The following is an 18,071-nucleotide window of genomic DNA, read 5'->3' on the forward strand; positions in this document are numbered from 1 at the left end:
ACACTCTGAGAATGCCACTTTGGAGAGGCAGTGCCGATCTCTGGGGTCAAGGGTAGTCCAGCGGATGCATCAGACAATTTTGCAGAGCTGAAATGAGTGGGACCAAAGCATGAGGTGCAGTGGATTGCAGTGAAGTGCAGTGAATTTAGAGAGGTTCCAGAGACAGCGTGAAGACTACAGGGACATCACAGAATTCTTTTCTCCCTTCCTTTCATCTCTGAAGGATGCTGTGTGTGTGTGTGTGTGTGTGTGTGTGTGTGTGTGTGTGTGTGATATGTAAGGATGTGTTAGCTCATGTGAGAATGGTAGAGGCCTAGAGATTGACGTTGGACATCTTCCTCAATTGTTTTTCACTTTATGTTTTGAGACAGTCTCTCAGTGAACCCAGAGCTTGCCTGGGTAGCGACCCCAGTGATCAGCCTAGTTCCATTCTTGCCACCATCTCCAGTTTTGGGATTATAGGCATGTGTCACTATGGCCTAGATGTCTGAACTCATGTTTATACGATAAACACTTCACCCAACTGAAACACCTCACCAGCCCATAAAGAATGCCTTTTTCAAAAAAGGAAAATAATAGAGTAAATCTATGAAAGCATGAGGAAGGCTTGGAGGTAGAGGAAGAGGAGCAGCGGGAATGGATATAGAGGTGCAGGACAGGTTGATAGGGACCAAAGATGACTAAAGACTATTATATACATGTATAAAATGTCATAAGGAAAACCATTCACTTATACAACTAACAAATGCTAATAAAAATGGAAAAGGGGGGAATCTTCTGGCATTCCATCTCCCCTAGATGGCTCAAAGAAAAGCCATCAGCAATCAGCTTTGTGGGAGGGAAAACTTGGTATCTATCTTTCTTTTCCCCATTTTTCCCAATTACCTTTCATGTCCCTCCTTCCTCCTGCCTTTTCCCAAGGAGCCACCTTCTACTTTCAGGTCATTTCCTTTTTAAAATTATTATTATTATGTAATTTTCTGTTTAACTTATAAACTCTATCCATGTGCTCACCACACTTTCAATGATTTGTGACAGGTGTCATAAAATTCAGGAGTCCTGCCAGGTTTTTCCAAGATCTTCCTACACAAATTTCTGCTATCCTACTTCTCAGGTCTGTTTTTAAGAAGGCTTATAGGTACCTAGAATTTAGTGTTTAGTGTAAGACAGATTTCTTTCTTTCCTTCCCTTTCTCCCTCCCTCCCTCTTTCCCTCCCTCCCTCCCTTCCTCCCTCCTTCCTTCCTTCTTTTCTCTTTCTTTCATTTGTTTTGTTTTCAAGACAGGGTTTCTCTGTATATATACTTGGCTGTCCTGGAACTCACTTTGTAAACCAGACTGACCTCAAGCTCACAGAGCTCTGCCTGCCTCTGCTTCCTGAGTGCTAGGACTAAAGGCTTACGCCGCCATGCCCAGCTTTCTACTCCCCTTCTTGCTCCCACAGTTGTCCACCCTCCCTATTCCTCAAACTTCCCATCCGAATTATACAGATTTATAATTGATGAGCCTTCATTAAACAACACATTATTTTTCATGTCAGGATTTATAGGCATCATTCCTTTCCCTCGGTATCTGTTTTCTTTTTGAGGAAGAATCTTACCATACACCCTACACTGTTCTCAAAATAACTATGTAGCTCAGGCTAGTTCTAAACCTATTGTCCTTCTATCTCAGCCTCTTGAGTGCTAGGAGAACAAACCTATGACATTCCCACCAGCATCCTCCTGAGTCATTCTACCAACATAAGATTTTCTATGCTTTGTCTTTTCATCCCTCTGCCCCACTTCCAACCTCTGGTAACCATTTACAAATTTCAAAATACTTAGAGACACCATATTTCTAAACAACACATAGACAAAGGAAAAACATCTCAAAAGAAAGAAAAAAATTGAGCTCAGTGAACATGGAAATACAAATTGATAAAATATGTGCAATACAATGAAAACTGTGCTCAAAGGGAAATTTCCAACCCTGGAGAAGACTCTAAGAAGACTCTAAGACTCTTAGATGAAGCATCTAAGCCCTAGGAAACTGGAAATGCAGCACAATTCAATCCAAGCCAAGTGGAAGAAAATAACTAATACAAGTGAGAGAAAATCCGGGAGAAAAAGAACTGGAAATGAGACAGTGATGCCAAAAGTTGGACTTTTAGAAAGATCAATAACATTGGTATTTTATAGCTAACTATTAGACAGACTAAGAAAATAATGCAACAGAAACAAAACAGGGCAGAAGTGAGAGTGGAGACGTTAAGATCTAGTGGACGTTAAAAGGACAACAAATGAGAACGAACAGCCCCTGTGTCCACAGATCTGATAGACGAGATGACCAAAGGCGAGCTCTGCCAAACTTCATGTAAGTAGTAGTAGGCAAATAAAATATGACCATATAAATGGAAGAACTCAAATCAATGATCACAAAGCTTCCAAAATAGTAATTCCTCTACCTCAAGGATTCACTTTATAGTCAAACAAATTCTTCGGGAAAAAAAGTTATACCAATTCTTTTATTTTTATTTCATAGTTTTCAAAATTTCTTTTATTTTTTTGAGATTTCATTGTAGTTACATCACTTCCACCTTCTGCTTTCCTCTTTTAAACTTTCTCATTTCATATTCATGGCCTCTTTTTTCATTAATTGCTATTACACACACACACATATGCACATACATACACTTATACATAAATACATACACACCTTATATACACATACATACATACATACGTACATACATACACATTTCTAAATACAACCTTCTCAGTCTGTATGATGTTACTTGTATGTGTGTTTTCAAGGCTGACCATCTGATCCTGAATAGCCAGTTGGTACAGTCTTCCCTGGAGAAGACTCTGTCTCTTGCTCTAGCCTTCCTTGGTTGCCTGTAGTTTTTTCCGTAGGGTGGAGGCTTCATGGGCTTTTCCCTGTCCATGTTAGTATCTCTATTGTTGTTGTCCTGGTCCAGCTCCTGTTTAGGTTGTCATGTTGGAGAGACTTTGTGGGTGTGGCTTCTAACGTTTCTAAGAGGCACAATGTCACAGCAAATTCCCTCTTTTATACCAATCCTTTATGATCTCTTTCAGAAAATAGAAATGGAGATCTAAATTCATTCTTCCATGAGCACATATACAGAAATCTCAACAAATATTAATAAACCAAACTCAACAATGTGTAGAAACACAGCCAATAACATTTATTCCAGATATCCGAAGCTCACTCAGCATTCAAAAATCAATTACTATAATCCGTCATATCCACATGCTAAAGAAGAGCCATCATGATAGGAACAGATGTAGAAAAATATTAACCAAATATAACTTCATGATAGAAAAGGTTAAAACAGAACTTTCAGGAAACTGAGAGAATTCCCACCATTTCATAATGAATATTTTTTTTAAAAATTATAAGTACAACATATATTTTGAGACAGGGTCTCACTGTGTAGTCCTGACTGGTCTGGAATTTACTGTGTGGATCAGGCTAGCCTTGAGCTCGCAGAGATCAGTCTGTTTCTACCTTCCAGGAGCTGGGATTAAAGGCGTGTGCCACCACATTTGACTTAATGTCATTCTTAATGAAAGAAACGTTCTTGCTAAGATTAGGAATAAGGCAAAGATGCACCCTAAACCCTGTCTCTGCTTTCAACAGACTGGTAATAAAAGACAAGATAAGATATGCTGATTGAGAAAAACTAAAATTATCTTTGTTTACACATTATTTGATTGTATATGTTGAATAACAAAGAAAACCTCCTGGAAATAATAATTAATTAAAAGTAATAGAGTATATATAAATAGTTTTGCTATACAAAAAAGTTAGTGACTTCAACGATATACAGCAGGATGGACTTACAATTGTTGAAAACACAATTCCACTTACATTAGCATCCCCAAAAGGATATGCCGTGATATTGAAAGAGCCGAGCAAAGTTGGAGGACTGACATTATACAACCTCAAAACTCAGGATAAAGTGACAGAAATCAGATCAGCAAGATACTAGCACAAGAATAAATAAATGGATCAGTGGATCATAGTAGAAAGCCTACGAGTAAGTCCATAGTAAGCTGAGTGATCTCTGAGAAAGGGGCAACGGACAGAAGACAGTCAACAGATTGCAGTAGAAGAACTGCATATTTATATACAAAAATTCTAAGCCCATATTAGCATCCTTCGTAAAACAAATATACCTATCACAAATGTAAATAAAAACAGAAAAAATCTTCATGAAGTTATGACTACAGTATCCTCTAGCTGTCTGCCAATCTCTCTTCATATTCTGCCTGCCCTGCTCCATCTTACCTAACTCTTTCTGTTGACAAATCTTCCCATGGTCAAGGCTTCCTGCTCCATTCTCCTGCATCACACACTGTCCATGATTTTCTTCTATTGCAAAGAGCCCACCCTGGGGCCTCTCTGCTGAATAATAATCGTCACCACCGGACTGTGGGGTTATACTGATTTTCTTCCAACTTTTTGCTGATGGCATGCATTACTTTTGTACTCAAATGAACCTATTATTGTTAAAGGTGACTTAGATGGTTAGGGTTGAGCTCCATGGTACAGCATGTTCCTAACATGCAAGGCCCTGGGTTTGAACATCAGCAGTGGGGTAAGGGATTAGTCCAGGCTTCAGGAAATTACTCTAGATGAGCTGATATTAGAAACTGAGGTTTTGACAAGTTGAGAACAAGTTAAATAAACAAAGACAAGGAGTGGCTTATGGTGTACAAAATAAGTAGGCAGCATCAGGCTGTGTAAGGGCGTGTGATTGTTCTATGGGGCTGAGGTGAGGTGTGCTTGAGAAAGAAGATGGGGCCATGAGTGTGCATGGAAAGAAACCAGTTGTTAACTTTTCCTGAGAGTTGTGAGAAGAGCCACTGGGGAATTCTCTAAGAAATAGCTCAGGCGGGCTTGTCTGTAGAAAGGTCACTTCAGTGGTAGTGTGCCAGAATAGTTGGAGGGGGCAGGATCTGGGAAATCAATGGAAGGTCAACTTTGGACTCTGAAGAGCTGCAGAGTCAAACAGTGGGTAGGATGAATGAAGAAGGGGAGAAAACTTCAGAGGTGAGCAAACAGATCCTATAGGACCAGATGTTTGAATCAATGTGGAGAGTGAAAGGGTCAGTGAGTAGACTAGCGAGGCCATAGGGGAAGACAGAAAACATTAGGTGAGAACGAGATGTATGGGTAAAAGGTGAGATGAGCTTGGTACACCTGTGTATAAACACATTGGAACAAAATTTTAGACCTTCTGGGGCAATCGTAAGACCCTAGCATTTGGTCCAGCATCCCTGGGTACAGAGTGATAAGAGCAGAGTCGCTGAAGTGGCCTTGTCACTGAAGAGGAAGAAAGTGTGCAACAGACTTCTGTTTAGTGTAGAGACCATGAGCAAGAGAAGGGTGGGAGAGAGCTGTGCAAGGAAGGCTAACAGTGCAAAGTGTTCGAGTGGATTCAAGAGGGGCAAGGAGATAGACTGGTCAAGGAGATAGACTGTTGTCAGCTGAGTAGAGCCTGGGACATGGTTGGAAGAGGCTCTGGTGGGTAGCAAGCTTTATTAGTTTCCCGTGCATACCGTCACAGACTGCCTCAAAGCTGAGAGCTTGAAACAGTAGACACATCTTCTCTCACAGTCTAGAAGCCGGACGTCCCAAATAAGGATCAACGGGATCTGTTTCTTCTCCGCATCATCTTTACACATCACAACACCTCTCTCTTCTGGCTTCTTGTGATTGATAGTCAAGCCTCCATGCCTCTTCCTTGTGAGTCCGCCAAGTTGTCATGCCTCTGTTTTTTACCTTAGGTTCTCATCTATTTCCATGTCTTCTTTTGAACTAAAATCAAAACACGTACTATTATTCCCAGGATAGTTAATCGCAAGATCCTTAATTGGAGTTGCATTTACTGTGGGTCACTTCCTGTGATGCAGGATGAGCATCTGAGCTGGCTGAGGACCCTGTGGCTGCTCCTTGTCAGTCCTTTTCTAAAAAGTCCAGTTTCAAACAACATTCCAGACAGCTGTCACCCAGGCTGCCTTCAGTCAACCTGACTTCACTTTCCCTGGCCTCTTGGTACTCACTGTCCAAGGCCCCCCTTTATTATCTAACTCCAGCAACTCTCAGCATCTGAAGAGGTCTGCAGGATACTAGTGAGTGCCTCATGCGTGCTTTTGTGAATTCAGGAGAACAAGCCCGTTCTTTGCTGCAGCGAGGGGTAATGTCTGGCTTTATTGTGTAAGGTGAGTGCAGGCATCTGCGTAAAAATGCAGGCATTTCCCAGTAGAATTTAGTATCTTTCCTTCCACGGGATAACAGCCGCATCAATTCTCTTTTTGTACAGTGTGATGGCGGGTGTCAGGGGAAGAGAGTAGACTGTGATTCACTCTGCTGGCCTCGGGATCACTGAAGAGAGCCCTGATGACTATTTGGCACAGGCAATAATTTTTGCAAGTGTGTTTACAATTTTCTCATTTAAAAGAACATGTCACAGTGCTCTTGGGAACAGCTTTGCATTAGCCTGGGAAAGCAGACAGCATGACACAGTCTCACCATGGGCCTCGCTGAATGAAATCTGCTTCTGCCTCTGATATCTGCCCGGCAACTCTGCAGATCAAGTTTGTTGTTTTCCTCCTCTTCCTCCTTCTCCTCCTCAAGATGTGTGTGTGTGTGTACATGTGCCCTCAGAGACCAGGAGGCTTTAGACCCTCTGCAGGTGGTTGTGACCAGCTGGACAAGGGTGCTGGGAATCAAATTTGGGTCCTTCGAAAAAGTACCCATGCTCTTAACTGCTGAAGCAGCTCTTTAGCACCGTGTTTGATTTCTTATTTACGTTTATCAAATTTCCTGGCATCTAGGTAGATGAAGTCACTTGGAATGTGTGATAAAACAATTTACGAGGGGTTGGAGAGATGGCTCAGCAGTTAAAAGCACTGATTGCTCTTCTGCAGGATCTGGGTTCGAGTCCCAGTACCCACATGGTAGCTCACAACTGTCTGTAACTCCAGTTTCTGTCCTAAACCCTCCTCTGACCTCCTCAGGTAGTGTACACAAATGTTGCACAGACATACACACAAACGAAACACCCCCACAAAATAATAATAATTTTTGTTTGTTTGTTTTTGAATCAGAGTTTTTCTGTGTAGTCTTGGCTGTCCTGGATTTGCATTGCAGACCAGGCTGGCCTTGAACTCACAGAAATCCACCTGCCTCTGCCTCCCCCAGTGCTGGGACTAAAGGTGTGCACCACCACACTCAGTTAATAAATTTTTAAAATAAAAATAATTTGTTATAAAAATGTATAATAGAAATTGATAAAAATAACAAGTGACTCTGGGTGTCTCCTGGGGATTGGGCATCACCCAAGTACCTTAACTCATTAGCTCATCATCATCCAAGGAGGCAGGTATAGTTCCTACCCAAATGGAGACTACATAGGTGCTTTGTTTGGAAGGAGAATGGGCATTCAGAGGGAGGTAACCTCCTGGAGGGTGTCAGTCAGGGTGAGCTGTAACAAAGTGCCCCAGAGTGGATTTCATAGACAGCAGAAACGTGCTGGAAGTTCTAGAGCATAGCACTGGAAACTCTGCTGTCCAACGAGAGCCGGTTCCCTAGTTTTCAGATAGCTGTGACCTCACCTGTTGTAAGAGAAAGAAAGGGGCCCCGGGCCTGTTTTTTAGGGGCATTAATCCACTCTCGTGGGTCCTACCCTCATGACCCAATCCCCCCTTAGAGACCCCATCCCAAATATTATCACTATGGGGATCAAGACTTTAAAACATTTTGAATCTTAAGGGTATACAAACACTCAGATGAGTGCACATAGCTAGAAAATGACGGAGCAGGCTCAGTATAGGGATATATTTCAAGAAGGAAAGATGTTAGACACGTTTTTGGTCATGCTTAGTTTGCAGTCATAACATATGTGTCCCCAAAAGGAAGATGGCAAACAGGAATGTTTTGCAGCGTGCTCAGTTCAGCATTATAATCAGCCAAGCTTACTCTGGGTTGCGGAAAAGAATAAGTTGGGAGTGGCTAGGTGACCTTGATTCATTCTCTGTGAATTTAAAAAGAAAGGCAACTGAGGAGCTGCTTAAGGCAGACAATTTTCTCCCAAAGGTACCTGCCTGCCTTGCACAGCAGCTCGTGATATTTTTCCTCTGGTTCTTTGTAAAGCTAAAGGTTTTATTTTGCTTGTTTTTGTTTGTTCGTTTGGTTTGGTTTTTCAAGACAGCCTTGGCTGTCCTGGACTCGCTTTGTAGATGAGGCTGGCCTCAAACTCACAGAGATCCACCTGCCTCTGCCGCCCTGAGTGCTGGGATTACAGGCGTGGGCCACTGCACCGTGCTGCTAAAGTTTAATTGAAAATAGGAGGTGTGTAGGAAGGCTCCATTATCCTAAAGAACAGGAGAGAAGGGATACGGGAGGGAGGGTGGGACTGGGAGGAGAGGAGAGAGGGGCTATGACCGAGATGTAAATTGAATTAATTAATAAAAAGAAAGAAAATGGGAGGTGATTCAGAAAAGGGCAGTCAGTACAGCAGATGACTTGTAAATAGATAGCTCAGTAGCATAGGTTCAGACTCAAAGACACACATGTACGCACACACACAGTCGTGCAGGACTGTTCAGACCTGGTCAGAGTGTGCAATGGGCACTGTTGTGAACCAGAGAATATAAGCTCAGGGTGAAAGTTCACAGAAGTCATTGGATTCTGCTACGCCTCCAATAATTTAATACCTCCTACAGTTTTCCCACCGTGAGGTCATTGGCTTTTCAAACTTTCTCATGTTGAGCTAAATTATGTATAGCCTTGCAGCTTCTATCACTTTTGATTACACTGAAAGTGGAACGGAAATATAAGCACTTTGGAGGTTTTATTTGTTTCTTTATTTCTCTTGGAAAAAAAAAAGGTAGAAATTTGGATTTTAACATGAAACTTCCAGTTCTAAAAAACAAGCAAGTAAACAAACAAACAAAACGCATGTTACCAACTTGGTTTTAGAACGGCTGGATTGCAGTTGGAGAGCTGGCTCAGAGGTTAAGAGCACTGTCTACTCTTCCAGAGTTTCTGAGTTCAATTCCCAGCAACCACATGGAGGCTCACAACTATCTATAATGAGATCTGGTGCCCTCTGCTGGTGTGCAGGCGTACGTGCAAATGGAGCATTCATATATGTAAAAATAAATAAATAAAATCTTAAAAAGAAAAAAAAAAAGAATGAGTGGATTGCACTCCTGTGTGAGAAACCAACAGCCCTCCAAAGTCAGTGGCTTAAAGCCATCAAACGTTGCTCCTTGCTAATGCCACTTGCCAACGTTGATCATCAGGATTTCTGCTCTTGGAAAGTTCCAGTGATGGGTCTCTGTGTTAATTTCCGTGTAAGAAGCAGCTTCTCTGACAAGGGTTGAGTAAGTCACTGATCTATGGGTATAGCCACTTGGCAGCAGGAGTCATTTTCCTGCTATGTTCCTTTAGCAGAACAATCTCAGTAGGTTTTCCCCCAGGGCTCAGGACCTATCTAGTCTCAGGTTCTTGGCCACTTTGGCAGTTTCAGATATGGGTTCCATCTCATGGAACAGGCTTTCAGTTTAATCTAAAAAAATGGATTGATTAATATTTGTGCCGCTGCTACACGTATATCTCGCAAATGGGTTGCTCTTGCACGTCACAGGGTGTGTAGCTGTGTGATACTGGTGATGACTTTTTTCCCTCCAGTCATGTGCAGGACACCTTCCAGGACCAGGGACACTGGTCAGTAGGAGTACGGCTTCTAATTAGGTGCCAGCTCGACTGCAAATTTTCCCTAAAGTAAAAATATAATTTTCAGAGACACCAAGCAAAAACTCATCCCAAAACTGTTTGGTTCTTGAAGGATTAAAATTGGTTTCTCTGGAAAACTCACATTTTGCTTAATTTGGATTAATGGCACCTACTTAAACTCCACCTGCCTGAACTTTGCAATAGCCTTTGCTGAAGTTCTTTTTATAAATGACCGTGCCTTCCAAAAACCACTGCTCAGATATTTAAACTGTGTGCTTGTGTTATCCCGTGTCGTGCAACTTTTAACTTGTCTCATTAAGTTTGCTACAAGATAAGAATCTTCTCTTGTTGATTTACGTTTTTACGCTTGGCGTTGTGGAAAAGGATAATTTAATTGACGTTAATACGCCTGATGGGTTTATCAGTTAATAGTTTATAAATCACTGTAATTGGGTATCTTGGCATGGGGAGGCGTCACGGAAGTTGAAAACACTTCAGATGATATGTTAGGAGTCGCTTGTTTTGCACTGTGGAAGGTCTAGAAAGCCAGAGTTCAGTGTGCCTCAGTGTCAAGTCAGCTCCAGGCTTATGCTTGATGAATCACGGGGCAATCAGACCTTCTTTTCAAATATCATTTTTCTGTGATGTTTTCACATGCTTTGTTTGGCTGTAAGATTTGGATGAATTTTAACTTTAAAAAAAAATTAGGAAGCAAATACAAATGCTTGGGAGGGATTCGATTGCCTAAGACTTTGCAAAGCCCCAAACACTCTTCAAACTAAGCCCATCCTAGCCCTTCAGCACACACCCTTCCTGGATGAACACAGAGAGGGTGACTCTCACCCTCAGGAAATTCAAAGCTCTCAGGGACAGTGACACGCGAGGACAGAGCTTGGCCCAGGAAGACGATGTCTATAATTTCATGGCGGAATTATTCCCCGTGGGGAAAGTTTCTCGAACACAGTTACTCACTGGTCGGATCCCAACCATGCAAGCATGTTTCCAGAATCAATCACCCTTAAGCTGTTCCACATGTGCTTGTAAATATTCATATAAAGTCCTCTGTAACAGGGACCCTCCTTGTCTTTCTGCTGAGAGCGAAGGTGCATGAAGGCGTGGCACGCCATGTGCTCTCTGGGCCGTGGGGACAAGCCTTAGCTTCAGCCATGTGCAGAGCAAGTCCTTATTTGCCAGGCGGAGGCAAAAGGTCTCACCTATATAATAAGATTGTTGCGGAGAAGTGAAAGAGCATGGGGCAACATTTGTGGCATGATGCCAGGCATGTGGTAAGCATCCAGTGAAAATCAGCACCATTCTAGGGCTGGTGGGTGAGGCACTTGCCGTGTAAGCACAAGGGGCTGAGTTCAGAAACTCAGAACTAAAGTGGGGTACAGCAGCATGCACCTACAGTTTCAGCCCTGGGGAGGCAGGCATAGGAGGAGTCCTGGAAATTCACAGCCAGCTGTGCTCTCACACGTGTGTTCCCTGATATGGGGATTCATACATGAACACTCATTCACACACAGACAGATTTAAAAAAAAATCAGTGATCACAAATATATCTTTAAAGTCATATTATCAGGGTGAAAGGGGAATAAGGGTTATGGACTCCAGCTGCCCGTCCAATAACTTAGTACCCACTACAATTCTCCCATTGAACTAAATAAGGCTGCAGGCTGTCGATTTCACCGCTTGTGATTACACAGAACCCGTGTCGACCCTTTACTCCTGGCATCCTGGGGTGGGACGGAACACAGCTCAAAGCATAGCTATTCCCTCATTTCCCTGGAACGTTTCCTGTCTCACTCTTGGGATTTTCATTCCGTCTCTCTCCTTCCCTTCAACACCAACATTTTGGAAAGACCCCTTCTATAGATGTGGTTTGAACTCCGTCCAGTCGCTCTTTTCTCTTCAGCACCTGGAGCACAGAGTGATTTGACGGCTCTGCCAACTGTAGCGTACTGGCTCCTGGAGTCTGAAGCTGACAACAGAAACCGTCAAATCGACCCCTTTTTAGAACTCTCTAGAATCGTCTGATCACGGTGCTGGTTTTAACAAAACATTCCTCCTTCACCTCTTGCTAGACCCTTTGTGAAACCACACTGGCATCTTTATCTCTGCTTTGCTGTTGGGGAAAATGAGTCTCTGGGTGTCTGACTTGCCCCACATCCATATTTTGAAAGGTGTGGGGGGCGAGTCAGGATTTGTCACGACTGTCTTGTCCTCACAGTCCCTGTACTACAATGTCAGGCCTGTCTATGAAGTCGGGTGACTGTGGGAAGTAGAGATAAATTATTAGAGATAAATTATTAGATAAATTATTAGCATCACTGGGCACACTTTTTTTTTTATTTTATTTTTCTCATTAGTTACATTTTGTTAATTCTGTGTCCCAGCTGTATCCCTCATTCCCTCCCCAATCCCACCCTCCCTCCCTCATCTCCTCCCTGCCCCTTTCCAAGTCCACTGATAGGGGAGGACCTCCTCCCCTTTCATATGACTCCCTTTTGTCAGGTATTTTCAGGACTGGCTGCAAAGTCCTCCTCTGTGACCTAACAGTACTGCTCCTCCCTTGGGGGGTGGGAAGGTCAAAGAGCCAGTCATTGAGTTCCTGTTAGACATAGTTCTTGTTCCCCTTACTATGGGAAACCAATTGATTACTGAGCTATCACGGGTCACATCTGAGCAGAGGTTCTAGGTTTTATCCTCTCATGGTCTTTGGTTGAGTGTCCATCTCAGAAAAGACCCTGTGCCCAGATATGTTTGGTCCTTGTGGAGCTCCTATCCTTTCCTCATCAAGCTCCCCTTCTTTCATATGATTCCCTGCACTCTGCTGAAGGTTTGGTTATGAGTCTTAGTATCTACTTTGGAGCACTGCTAGGTAGAGTCTTTCAGATGCTTTCTGCAGTAGACTCCTGTCATATGTTCAATGCATATCCCATTTGTTTTTCTAAATGAGGATAGATCATCATACCCCGTGTCTGCTTTCTTGATTATCTTCTTTAGGTGTATAGATTTCATTATGTTTATCATATCTTTTAGGTCTGTATAAGCGAGTATAGTCCATGTTTGTATTTCTCCTTCTGGGATACTTCACTCAGAATGATCTTTTCTAAATCCCACCATTTGCCTGCAAATTTCATGATTTCCTCCTTTTTGATTGCTGAGTAGTATTCCATTGTGTAAAAATACCACAATTTCTGTATCCATTCCTCCGTTGATGGACATCTGGGTTGTTTCCAGGCTCTGGCTATTACAAATAAAGCTGCTACAAACATGGTTGAGCAAATGTCCTTATTGTGTACTTGAGCAAATTTTGGGTATATGCCTAGCAGTGATATAGCTGGGTCTTGAGGAAGCACTATTCCTAATTGTCTGAGAAAGCGCCAGATTGACTTCCAAAGTGGTTGTACCAGTTTACATTCCCACCAGCAATGGAGGAAGGTTCCCCTTTCTCTGCAACCTCTCCAACATGTGTTGTCATTTGAGTTTTTCATCTCGGCCATTCTGATGGGTGTAAGGTGAAATCTCAGGGTCGTTTTCATTTGCATTTCACTGGGCACACTTTATGCAAAAGTCCGATTTGTGAAAATGAGAAGAAACACAGAACACAGCCCTTCTCCTGTAAGGAGGGTTTCAATAACACACACACACAGGCATAGGCACACAGAAAGGTAACGGTAAAATCTCTTTCACGTGGGACACAGCTCCTTGTTCTTCTCCTCAAGATCATCCGTGGACACATGGGCATAGTTACACAGAGGTGGCAGCACAGGTGCAAGAGCAGCTGGTGATGAATAAATAGAGACGCAACTACAGATGGGGATTCCTCTGTAGATTTTTCTGCCATGAAGCAAAGCACAAAGAGACTCTCAGCCTGAGGCATAGACATTGGGAGCAAGAAATGCGAGTCCGGGGCAAAAGTAGAAGTGGAGGGAACGGAGTGGGTAGGAATCAGAGCTGGGAATGTAGCTTAGTTGGCACAGGACTTGCCCAGCGTCACAGAGCCTCAGCTGCACAGCAAATTCAGGGCTATCTGGGCTACTAGAGAGTGTCTCACAGGAAGGAGAGGGGGTCAGAGAGAGCTGTGTACGGATATCTGAAATAGAGCTAAAGGAGAGTAAGGCTGCAGGGAGACAGCTTCCGTCTGGGGCCTTGGGTAGGAATCGCGTAAATGGTCTTAGACTCTAAGATGATATCCCGTCAGTCACACTCACAAAATGGAGCCAGTCGATAGCATCCTAAGCGAGATGTCTTCCGCTCTCTTTCCTCACAGGCCGTGGGCTGTGACAGACAGCTGGGAAGCGATGCCAAGGAGGACAACTGTGGGGTGTGTGCCGGCGACGGCTCCACCTGCAGGCTGGTGCGGGGCCAGGCCAAGATGCATCTGTCTCCTGAGAAAAGTAAGTTTGGAAACCTGGTTCAGCTTTACCGTAAACAAGCTGTGTTATCTGTCTTTCTAATGCTGAACTCGTCCGGGTGGAATCAACTTTGGCCAGTTTTCAGAAGGTCAAATTCCTTTTTGAAAAATGAAAGTTTTTCTTTTTTTCAATTTTTTCCCTTAAAAGAGCACATCAAATTGGTTTCCTACGAGTCTTTAAAGGTCCCCCCCCCTTTTTTTTTGAGCTAGCTCCATTACAAAATCTTGCTATTTTTTAAATATCTGGCAGTCAATTTATAAATAGCCTAAAATATTTTTCAGGTAAACTGGGGTCATAATTTCATTTTCTTTGTCTTCTTTTGATTGTTAAAAAGTTAGAAAATTACATAGTGTTTATTTTATTTATTTTTTTTTATTTTCAGTTATCTATCGAAGCCATTTATCTCCTATACTATTTCTTAATTTTTATTGCTATTAACTTTGTGTATCAGGAATACTGGACTTTGGTCTGTCATACCTATTTCAAATGTAGTTTTTGGTCTGTTATTTGGCTTTAATTTTGCTTGTATTGTGGAAGCAATGCTTTCGAAGCTGTATTTATTCAGACGTTTTATTTTCTCATTTCAGTAATGTCTCTCTTTAATTTTCAGGGGTCAGCCATATGTGTTAATGGCTAGTTAGTGACTCCGTTAAGCTTTGCAGGACATAACATCTCTGTCCTGGCCACTCAAAACCATTGTCCTATAATAGCACCAACAGAAAAGACAGATGTGGCTATGTTCCAAACTTAATTTGAAATAAATAAGCTGCAGGCTGAAGTTAGCCTCCAGGTAGGAGCTTGTTGTGACTTTGAAGAAGAGAGAATATTCATGCACACCTTCTGCTAGCGCTTCTATGGTTTTATTTTCTACTATTCTATTTTTGAAATATTTATTTCTGTTTTACGCGTGCATGTGCCTGAATGAACATACATGTAACATGTGCCTGCCAGAGCCATGAAAGTCAGAGAGAGAGCATGAGGTCCTGTAACTAGAGTTACAAACATTTGTGAGTTGTCGTGTGGACACTGGGAATTGAGTGTGGTCCTCTGCAAGGGGAGGAAGAATTTCATCAAACGTGGGCACAAGGGCTGTAAATGATCTTAACTATGGAGCCATTTCTCAGGCCCCATTTTTATTGTTTCTTGTTCTCTATCCTTAAATTTTCCTATCCTTAAATTTTTCCATAAAGTTAGGGTCTTATTTATTCCTCAGTTGAGGAGACTGGCCTTCAACGGCTTGAAAATTCATCAGAGAAGACTTTGTTTTTATCAGAGTCTGATGAAATTAGACACCAAGACCATTCTAATTGAACTGGAACAGAAGCCAGTTTTCTGAAAGCATTTATCTGTTTTGTGTGTGTGTTTTGGGGGGTGGGGGTGGGGAGTATGGGGAAGAGGTCCTGAAATGGAAAGGGACACAGGATGGAATGTTGTGTTAGCGTAAGGGGCCTTCTCGTCAGTGTCCCGTTGTATGTGTATGCAGCCTATGTTCATGTCCCTGTGGGTGTGTACATCCAGCTGTGTGCCCATGCTCGTGGAGGCCAGAGGTTGTCATCACGTGTCTTCCTTGACTGCTTTTAGTGTTTGAGATATGGTCCTTCACTAAATCTGAAGCTCACCAGTTCATCTAGGCTAGCTGGCCAATGAGCCCCAGGATGTGGCTGTCTGTATCCCCCAAATGCTGAGAAGGCTGCTGTGGGTCACCATGCTGGGTTTGGGCGCTGGGGATCTGAACTAGGGTTCTCACACTTGTGTGGCCAGTATTTTACTGACAGCCACCCACAGCCCCTTGTGCCCACGTTTGATGAAATTCTTCCTCCCCTTCTCTTTCGGTTTACGTCTTGAGCTTCCTGCCTCTCTCTCTCCATCCTTCCTTCCTCCCTGTCTCTCCTTCTTTTTTCCCGTTCTTTGTCCTCTTTCTTCTCCTCTTATTGACTGTCAACTTGCAGAGTATAGATCCATTTGAGCATCTATTAAAATATTTGATTGCTTTAAAAAACTTGAGGATACAACCGGGACAAGTCTGTAATCCCAGCACTCAGGGAGGCAAAGGCAAGCGAATCTCTGTGAGTTCGAGGACAGCCAGGGCTACACAGAGAAACCCTGTCCCCCAAACCAAACACCAAAACAAACAAACAAAAATGAGGACACAAAGTTGGGTAGAAATGAGTCTGAGGAGGTGGATCTAGGAGGATTTGATGAAAGGATGAACATGATCAAAATACAATGTATGAAATTCTCAAACAGCTAATAAAACATTTTCTTTAAGTTAAGTGTTTTTTTTTTTTTTTTTTTTTTCCTCCAGGAAAACCCATGTGTGCCTGTCTAAGCCCTGGATTTGTGGTTCTGGTTTTCTTTTCTTCTTTTTTTCCTTTTGTTTGTGTACGATATGTTGATGTGCCTGTACATGTGTGTGCAGGTACAAGCAACCACCTGGGCATATGTCTGCTGAGCGAGAGGACTTTAGAAGTCCTGCTTGGTCATCCTCTACCTTATTCCCCATGACAGAGGCTCATACTGACCTGGGAGCTTGCCTTTAAGCTGGCTGTCCAGCAAGCCCCCCAGATCTCTCTGCCCACTTGGGATGCTGTTGGTGAACAATCCTGAAAGTATCTAATGGTTTTTTTTTTATTGTTTGTTTGTTTGGTTTTTTTTTGCCCAATTTCTGTACGGGAAAGAGAGCCAGAGTGCTTAGGCAGATCCTCTGCAATCAGGTCTGAGTGATGTGGTAAACGCTGGCATTGCGTCCACTCGGAAGCCCATGTGCCAAAGCTAAAAGGTAGCATGCTTACACGAGAGTGCGGTGTTTTGTGTTCTTGATGCTTTCTCTTGGTGGCCCCATCCTGTCTGCCGTGGCTGTGAAACTGGCCAGCTGAAGCCAGTTTGGCTGGGAGCTCCCTAGGCCATATGGAAGCACTTCCCTATAATCACACTTTGTGTGAAAGAAATGTGGGAAACGAAGCCATGGCTCCCCTGAGCGTGCATCGCTGAGGCCTGCGGGGTCCACGTAGCTCCTAAGCCCAAGACTTTGCCAAGCAATCATTCCTGCCTTCCCTGGGACTCTCCTTGAGTCAAGACATGGCTATGAGAGGCTATTGGCACAGCCTCGTACTGGATAAAGTGCAGAGGGCTGCACACAGGATATCAGCTCCATCGTGCAGCGAGGCAGACACAAGGTGTAAGAGCCTGGAGCCAAAGCCTTAGCTATGAGAAAAATCAGAAACGAATCCAGATCCAACACACCAATTTCCTGTTCGGACTCGGGCAGGGACTGAACTAACAACCAGCATAAATAGATTTGCATGTTGGAAAAGAAGCTGGAAGCCACTCAGGTTCCAAGGGAGAAAACTCCGGTGGTCTTGAGTACCAAACAATAATTATGCAAGATGTTTTCAATGATAGGGCTGGAGAGACGGCTCAGTGGTTAAGAGCATTTGCTGTTCTTGCAGAGGACCTGAGTTTGGTTCCCAGCACCCACATCTGGAAGCTTACATCTGTTTGTAACTCCAGATCCAGGGGATCCAAGGCCCTCTTCTGTCCTCTCAGGAGGTCACACACAATAACCTAAAAATCAACCTTAAACATCTAAATGACTAATATTTTAGTTGACTAATAATTCTTTACATGTGTGAGATACAATGTAATTTTTTTTGCTTTTGTTTGCTTGTATTTAAATAATGGGTTGTTTAAAAAATTCTTTTAAAATATTTTGTGTGTATGGGATGTTTCGATTGCCTGTATATCTGTGCATCACATGCATGCAGTTCCCACAGAGGTCAGAAAAGGATGTCAGATCCCTCAGAACTGGAGTGAAGAGTGACTGTGAGCTGCCATGGGGGTGCAGGGTATCAACCCCAGGTCCTCATGATGAGCAGCCGGTGCTCCTAACCACTGAGCCA

At 43.0% G+C, this 18,071-nt stretch overlaps 1 protein-coding gene across 2 annotated transcripts in view; it reads left to right on the forward strand.

The window, feature by feature from the left end:
- Adamtsl3 (ADAMTS like 3) overlaps positions 1–18,071 on the forward strand; it is a 276,853-nt gene that overhangs the window by 125,445 nt on the left and 133,337 nt on the right. For both annotated transcript variants that reach the window (XM_060367463.1, XM_060367462.1), the window contains exon 7: positions 14,028–14,154. In XM_060367463.1, the coding sequence (XP_060223446.1) occupies positions 14,028–14,154 (127 nt within the window). The remainder of the gene's footprint in view (positions 1–14,027; positions 14,155–18,071) is intronic.

Source organism: Meriones unguiculatus, chromosome 14 (genome assembly GCF_030254825.1).
Source record: "Meriones unguiculatus strain TT.TT164.6M chromosome 14, Bangor_MerUng_6.1, whole genome shotgun sequence".
Classification (NCBI taxonomy): domain Eukaryota; kingdom Metazoa; phylum Chordata; class Mammalia; order Rodentia; family Muridae; genus Meriones; species Meriones unguiculatus.